The sequence below is a fragment of the Capra hircus genome, chromosome 1, assembly GCF_001704415.2.
Source record: "Capra hircus breed San Clemente chromosome 1, ASM170441v1, whole genome shotgun sequence".
NCBI classification, from domain to species: Eukaryota; Metazoa; Chordata; class Mammalia; order Artiodactyla; family Bovidae; genus Capra; species Capra hircus.
Window position 1 is genome coordinate 52,316,160 of NC_030808.1, and position 8,537 is coordinate 52,324,696.

Sequence of the window (8,537 nt, forward strand, 5' to 3'; positions counted from 1 at the left end):
TTAAATTTATTCTTAAAATCAGGTCTGCCAGTTGCATCTTTTTTAGTTACATTTTAATGACGGTACAGGCAGTTAATTAACTAGCCAAGAGCACACAGCTAAACCAAGTCAGGATCTGAATCCAAGTCTTTGAACCCCTGTGTCTTAGCGTTTGCTCAGGAATGCTGCTTATGCAAGCGTCCGTCCTGTCCTAGAGAGCCCTGAGGACGGTCAGTTGACCTACCCCTGGGAGCTGGAGCCACCACTTGGTGGCAGCCACATTATGCCTCTCTTTGTGTTCAGTAGGAAGGAACCTGCCTGCCCATGCAGGAGATGGAGGAGATGTGGGTTCGATCCCTGGCTCAGGAAGATCCCCTGGAGTAGGAAATAGCAACCCACTCCAGTATTCTTGCCTGGAATATTCCATGGACAGTGGAGCCTGGGAGTCTACAGTCCATGGGGTCACAAAGAATCGGACACGACTGAGTGACTGAGCGTGCACATGCACACACAAGCTGGGCTATCAGCCCTACTCCTCTCTCCCCCTTGATGTCTCTTTTTTTTTTTTACTGTACTCTTCATTTTTCACTTTTCTTTCTGTGTATGTTTCCTTTTCCAATACTTATTAAAATATTTTTGGCTTTTGTAATATTGTTACATATTCCATCTTAAAAGTAAAAAATACCATTTTAATTTCATCTTTCTTGAACAAAGAGTTGAACATATTGAACAGTTGGTTCTTAAGCATCCCCACATGAATGAACCGATTAATCCAGAGGTTTGATTATAACACGTTTTGTTTTTCTAAAAAATTCCTATATCTTAAGCTAAGTGATCATTGGATTCTGAAATCCCAAAATGTTGCATTTATAGATATTTATATTAATTTTCTTTTTTGTGCATCAAGAGAAAGAGACTTGGATATAGTTATGGAGAGACACAGTTTGAATTTTAAAATTGCTCCCCTTATTTCGCATAATCTAAAGATACTGTATTGAAGTGGTCGATCCAGTGAAGACATTGCTGCATGCCCCCGTATTTTCAGCAGCGCATGTGCCTGTTAGAAGTGTCACAGGTGTGCACGATCCCGTCTTTTTAGAATGAGAGGCTCTGTAGACTCTACCAGGAAATGTTCTTATAACCATGAAGCAAGTGGTGTTTTTCTTCCTACTCATTAAAAAAAAAAAAGAAAAATAAACTATTTGATGTAGATCCAGTCCAAATGATAAGAATTTCCATGAATTTTTAAAGTCTCGTCTAGAGTTCTTTCTCCATATGTGTAGATTTTGGCTCAAGATGACTGAATTTTCTCACATGCTGAAATTCCGAGTTGGTCCTCCCCTTCTTCCCTGTACACTCTCCCTCCATATGCCTTCGAGACTTCTCTTTCATCAGGAGAGCTTCACTGTTTTGTTTTCATTCATTTTTTCGGTCACAGCTCCCTTCTCTCTGCAGAGGCCGACCCTTTTATTGGCCTTAAATTTTGAAATTGGGCCTATTATTGTATATCAAGAAATGAGTCTGAAGGTTATCAGTATAGGATAGCCTCCCCCTTAGTCAAGTCAAGGAAAGGAATGTGTCCTTTTTTAATATAAGAAGATCCAAAGGAATATTGCCATCCTGAAACCATCACCCTTGACTGAAAGTTTTCTACTTCTTAGGTTAGGTAATTTCCCCAAATTTGTTGGTACCTCAGGTTTTGTCTCTACATAGCAGAGGTGCTTGTTTGAGGGCAGAGTGTGTTGTTGAATTGTGTGAGAGGAATTGAGATAAGAAGCCCTTAAGAAAGAAAAATAAAGATGCTTTAAAGCAGTTTTAATTAAAAGGCATAAGTAATATGGCAGTAGCATCTGTTAAACAAGATATATTGGAAAGCTTCTGTTGGTCATTCATCATCCTCTCTTATTTCTAATAACATACTCTCAATAAGTGATTTCTCTCTCTCTTTTCCTCTTGTTTTACAGAGGTCAGAGGTCAACTCCACTCACTCACGATGGACAGCCAAAAGAAATGCCACAGGCTCCTGTACTTATTTCCTGCGCTGACCAGTGAAGCGCCCTTTAATTGTAAAACATTGTGCTTTACCTACTACCCTAGCCTTGTCTTTACCGAGGGATGCTAGTGAGTCCGTGTGGTGGAAAATACAGACTGCAAACAAGTGCTTGTTGCCCTCCATGGCCCAGATTCACTTGAAGCAGAAGTTGGCACCCTGGGCCAGTTTTGTTCTCTCAGAACCCAGAATCTTTGAGGGTGATGTGATCTGTCTGATACTGAGCGGAAACGGGATGATGTAGAGCTTTGCTTTCTATTGAAGGCTTTTGATGGTAACAGGTGGTAACTTGGTAAAAGGCTGCCTTTACTGTAGCTCATCCAGCATCTCTTTTACCAACCAGAGAGTGTGAAACTAGTTTCATATATTACCTAGTTATTCTTTCAAAACAAAAACAAAAAAAACAACAAAAAAAGCAAAAACTGACGCACTGCACTAGTTATTATTAGATATTCCTAGTCTTTTTTGTACATGGAGATTTAAGTTCTAAGATGGTTTATATAATAGGTTATACCTACATTTATATTGTAGAATAATATTAAAATGCCTGTTCAAAGACTCCCAAGCAGCACGGGCAGGCAGATGTACCATTGTTAGCGGTGTATGCTCGGCCTCGTGGTCCCTATATTCTGCACTTTTATATTTGCCACCAGAGTGGTAGTTTGCTGGCAAAAAGAGAAAGAGAGGAAAAAAAACAATTACAATTCTTGCAAGCTGAATTTTTTGTTTTTCTTAGCCTTGAGTGACCAAGAAGAATTTGCTTGGGGCAAATTGTGGCAAATATTTTCCCAGACAGGGGAAAAGTCCTGCAGATTACAAATGTTTTCATGCCTTGAGGGTTCTTTTTATTTTTTACACAGGGGTCTGAGTAACAAATGGATCATTCATACAGACAAACAAAAAAAAAACCTATTATTCAGAAGTGACCTTAGTATTACTTCACTATTCTGAACACATTGAAGACACTCACCTCATGTGGACTTTGAGCTACAGACCTTTTACATCCATCCCAGACAGACTGGACGGGTAGCAATTGCTATGCACAGCCTAATTGGCACAGCAGGTTTTTAGAGCCATTTTGAGTTCTTGTGATTACGGAGGTATTGAGTAAATGGTGAGGGAGATGTGCCTGACCACAGTGGGACTCGCAGTCATAAGTCCACCTGCAAGTTTCCTGTTTCTTTTTTGTGTTTTGTTGCTTTTGAACAAAAAACCAACCATACATATGCCAGTGCCAAGTGGATTAACTGGCTTAGAACATTCAACATATTGACTCCACCGCCTGACGTTCACAGTGTCTTGTTTCTTAGCAACAGATGCAAAGTGATAAATCAAAATTAGTCGGCGGCTACACATTTTACAGGGTATTTGTTCCATAGCACAAAGTATTTCCCCACTCTTGCATCACAGCACAAACTACCAAATTTTAATTATTGGATTCCAGCAATAATTTTTATTGGTTTTCAAACTGGCGGAATTTTGATAGTGTTAGTTCGAGTTTGAAGCTTTTGAATTAGCTCTCTAAATGGTGACAGTTTACAAGGTTTTATCTAGCTTTCTTATTTATACTTGACTGAATTGTAATGAAGATTTTTTTTTTTCTAATCGTAATTTGACCTAATAGCCATACAAAAAAATGACTCTATTAGTACTGACTAGGTTTAGCTTTTCACGGTTGTAGATACTACTTCAGTTTCGGTGCTGGAAAATATGTACACCATACTAACAGAACTGAAAAAGGATAGAGAGAATGGGGGTTTTTCTTTAAAGCAGTTAAAGAGGGCAGCAGGACTTCGGAATGGTGTCCTCAAAAATGCATATTCCTTGTGAACATGGAGGAAGATGGAAGTAGTAAGTAAGGTTAATCAGAGATTAAAAACTTAACCCCATTCACATAGAAATAAATCAGGTGAACAGCCCCAGATTTTAGCATAATGTTTTTACTATGATGCTGTTTTATTAATATTTTCTAAATTTCAAAACACAGAGTAAATGTTTAAAAATTGCTGGGTCCTAGTGTTGGTGGCTGTTGGAGTCTTTGGACCACTTGCTAGCAGTGATTTAAAAATTATTAGCTAAAATCCAAAAAAATTAAAAATCAACAAAAATTTTCTTGGTGCAGAACATGCACCTTGACAATGGTACTAACTTATTATTCTCTAGAACACGTTAGAATAGATCTATTTTTGCCGGAGCCCCCTCCTTCCTTCCAGTCCTCCGATTACATTTCACTAGAGTTCCTTAAGAGATTGCTGTATATTCATGGGACCTTTTTTTAAAAAGAAGCGAAACAAAAGATTACTTTTTTCTATGTGATTAATATATCTTACTTGATCTGCTTTTCCTAAACCTCAGTGGCTTTTCCCTTAGGCAGGGGTGGGGGTGGAGGGCAACCTACTGGATATGACTGTTTTCAGATACTTTAAAAAAAAAAACTTTTTGTAGAAATGCTTAATTTTTAAGCGGTTAGGCACTGAGAGTAGCAGAAATCCTGCAAAGCTTTATAGTCCTCTAGACACTCGCCTTGTTGTTTCTCTGAGCAGTCTTGATTTCAATAATAGTGCTTTTCTCATGCCCTGAATCCACTGGAGAGGGGTGTTGGTGTTTTCAGGTAATAACATTTGTTAGCACAAGTATTTCAGACCAACATGTAGTAACCCCCCCCCCCCATTTATCATTTTCATTTCACTTCTTGCATTCTTTTTTATTTTGGAAAATCATATTGCTATGGTGTGTACCTTAATCTGCCAGCAAACACCATCTACACTAACATTTGTCCCACAAGCATCCTTGAGAAAAAGTTGTTGCACCTTATGTATGTCTCAAGCAAACCAAAATATGCTCTTCTGCTTTGTTTTATTCTAAATTGTTGTATCATATCTTTCTGAAACCATTCTGAATCTAGTTGAAATTATCAATATTTATGCTTTTAACCTTAATTTCTGGATTCAAACCTGTATATAAATCTTTCGAAAAACAAAAAAAAAATTGTCCTAGCCCTTCTCTGTGATGCTGGAAGTGGATGCTCAGTCTCAGATGGAGACGCAGTACTGTTCCAGTTTTCTTTAGCCTCTTATTTATTTAGTTATTCTGGGTATTTTCCTATGTAATTTTGAAGTGTGTAGAGTATATAATAGTAACTGAAGCTACAGCTCTAAGAAGCTGGGTGAAAGAAAGAAAATACTGTAAGACATCCTTTTTAAGTTTTTATTTGTTTGGATAACTATACTGAGATAAGGAAAAAGAGAAATGTCCTACAGCCACATTGAAGATACAGGTTCTTAACCCCAAATTAGGTTAGTTCCCAGATTTTAGATCAAAATTGCTAATTAATTAAAGCCCCCCTTTTTATAAAGGATATGTCATACTCTCGTTATCCTGACAGTCTTTTCCCCTCAAGTATTGGGAATATATTTATTTAATTCCATCAGATGAGCTTTCTACCAATGCCCCCTCAAACCCATGTTGAACTCATCCCCATGTTATCACTGATGTTCTAGTTCCTGCCATTAAAACTGCTGCAGAGGAAAAAAGTGATGGAACACTATGAACAAAAAGGAGCATTTGAGCTAGTCTGGTTATTCAGAATCCAACTTGTTTGATCCCCGTCGTTCTCTTATCAAGTCAGATGCTACCCTGACTGAGTCCTAGAAAATTTTGTTTGCACTCTGTAGTCTTCGGCTCATCATATGGAAATGTTTGCACCTATGTAAAATCTCAAGCAAATTATAAATCAATAACAGCGCTAGGAGTAAGCTGAAAACCGAATGACATGTTTTGTTTATACAGTGCGGGGTGAAGGCTAGGGGTATCAAGGAAGTCTGTTCCAAGTTTGGCGTTTGGCATTAATGTGAAGCAGTGGGACCATGCTGCCTGCTAACTACTGTATGAATCCTATGTGTTCTGAAGACCAGCAGCTGGAGGCCGGCATCCATACAGCAAAGGGGAAACAGCGCCACTTCACCGGGGAAAAGGAATTCATGCAAGGCCTGGAGTCATCATTTGTAAAGGGAGTCAGGGCGTGAGCAGTGCTGTGAGGAGGCTCCCCTTTGATTGCAGTGCTCCACAGAGCCCTCAGAGAAGGCCAACCCTATGGGCTACCTCGGCTTTACCAGTTAATTTCAGTAAGTCCTGTTTCCAAAGTTTGTCTTTTTTTTGCTTCTACCTTCAGTGCCACTATTTTCCACTGCAGTGTTTAGACTCACAAACCACCTTCTCCAGAGAGAACAATGTATTGCTGAAAATGGGCAGCAGAAGCCAATGCTTTTACGACATTTGACCTACAAAGTATTCAGAGTGACTGCTAGGTGGGAATTAAAATTTAGCCTTCCCCACATAGGACCTTGTTTTTGCACCTTGTAAAGAGTGTACTAATTGTTAATTAGGTGTTGCTTTATTTATACAAGTATTCCCAAAGAATTAGATTTGGATTTTGTTTTTATTGGAGTTTGGGGATTTTTTTTTTTTTAAAGGTATCTTATTTAGATTGACTAACATCATACTTATAATATAAAAAAAAGAAACAGTTTTCAGTTCATCTTACCAGATCTGTCTGGTGAAGTATTCAGGATTTGATGGAATGCTTTACTTTCATTTTGGAAACGATAGTGAAGTTTATTATGCCCCATATTACATAATCCTGTCCTTTTCACTGGTGACATCATCTTTCTCACATGATAGAAAAAGAAGCAACCAGAGAGTAAACAAGGCAGATCCGTCTGACTCCCCTCACACACCTCCATCCGTGCTTTCCTTAAAAATACGTAAATACACACTTTCTTCACACATACAAAAAAGCTTCCTCTCGTGGCCACATTTTATTTGTGGTGGTATGATTTATGCTAATAATTGAAAAGAAATCTTGTGCTTAGAACTTTGCTGGCCACTGTTTTCTTGTTGCAGCCAGTGGTCAAAATTGATCCTGCCCTTAAATTGATTTTTATGCAGAGAACCTAGTTATTGTGAACATTACTACTCTTTCCAAAGATTTTCTAATAACTTGGGCCAGAAGTGGTTACCGAGTAACACAGACCTAATTCAATGCCTCCATGCCCTCCCACCGCACAGCAAGTCTTACCTCACAAGCTCTAACCTAAATCACAGAGGCGCGTGTTTCACAGACTAGCAGTGACCTTCCTTTGCCGCCCCAGAGGGGTGCTCACGTCCCCTGACACCTCACATTAGTGCCTCAGCTCCGAGCAGCAGAACTGGGGGAGGGGAGGTTTGTGATCTGGAGCTCAGCATATGCTTGGCAACATTTTTCTCATTTCATTAGCACTAAACAAGTCTTGCTCTCAGGAATTTGTCAAAAAGGAATAAAAACCACCTGAGATTCCACATACCAGATTATGAACTTTTCTCACAGGTTTGAATTGCTTACTTACCTGTCAAAAATTAACCACAGCTTCATTTGACCACCGGATCTTAAGTCTGTTGACAGTTTTCAGCATGACCGAATCGCTCATTTTTTTGCTTTCAGAAATTGGCTTGGTTCTCTTTAGAGTTGGTGTAAACATGCCATGTAATAAATGATTTCCACTTAATGGTACAACAGAATTATTGCTTTCTTAGATGTATGTGTAGTAAGAGTCAATATACACATTTATATAATTTCTTTCTTCAAAATCTTATACTTAATTTGATATTTCTAAAAATTGCACATGTAAGTCATGTGTATAACATGCTAAAGTACTTTAACTGTGATCTTAAAACTGAATAAAAATATTTAATAAAAATTTGAAATATTTTAAAGATATTATTTAAATATATATTTTTTTGGTTCAAACTACTGACCATCATGTATATACCTTCCGTATACCATTTCCACTAAAAACTAGTAAGGAAAATACTTCAATACAAGTAAGACCTCTCAGCTATTTTAGAATGTCATATGACGGTCTCCTCGAAACTCTACCTGAGATTCACCACTGTCTGAGCAGCCTTGGTTGCTTTCCCTAACGTGTAGAGCAGAGGTCATCCCTACAGAAGGAAGAAGAATGCTTCAGTCCGCATGCAGAAGAGCCACCTTGGAAAGTGACCTAAGCACACTGTCCTTCCCTGAACCAGTAAAATGATTGGAATAGTATCATTAAGACAGTCGGATAAACACAGACCTCAGCTTTGCTGAATAGGATGTTCCTGAGACCTAAAACCTTGGATATCTTGGGGTTTTGGGTTTGTTTGTTTTTTTTTTAACCCTTTGGAATGGCACATGAGTCCACATGTGCACACACGGTATAAATATTGGGTTGGCCAAATGGTTCATTTCTGTTTTTCTATAACATCTTATGGAAAAACCCAAACAGAGACTCTTTGGCCAACCTAAACCCATATATAGTATGATTATGTCACAGCTGTTTGCATTCAGACAGATTTGGCTCCAAAGTGTGGGTCCACCCATTTACCACTAGGTTTCTTAACCTCTCTGAATCACACTTCACTTACCTAAATGATGGTAATAATACCTTCTTAACACCACTGCTGCTGCTGCTAAGTTGCTTCAGTCGTG

At 38.5% G+C, this 8,537-nt stretch overlaps 1 protein-coding gene across 8 annotated transcripts in view; it reads left to right on the top strand.

Moving 5' to 3' along the window:
* Window positions 1-7,771, top strand: part of BBX (BBX, HMG-box containing) — a 290,746-nt gene extending 282,975 nt beyond the window's left edge. For all 8 annotated transcript variants that reach the window (XM_018062653.1, XM_018062985.1, XM_018063039.1 and 5 more), the window contains one exon: window positions 1,944-7,771. In XM_018062653.1, coding sequence (XP_017918142.1) covers window positions 1,944-2,031 — 88 coding nt within the window. In that variant the 3' untranslated portion in view covers window positions 2,032-7,771. The remainder of the gene's footprint in view (window positions 1-1,943) is intronic.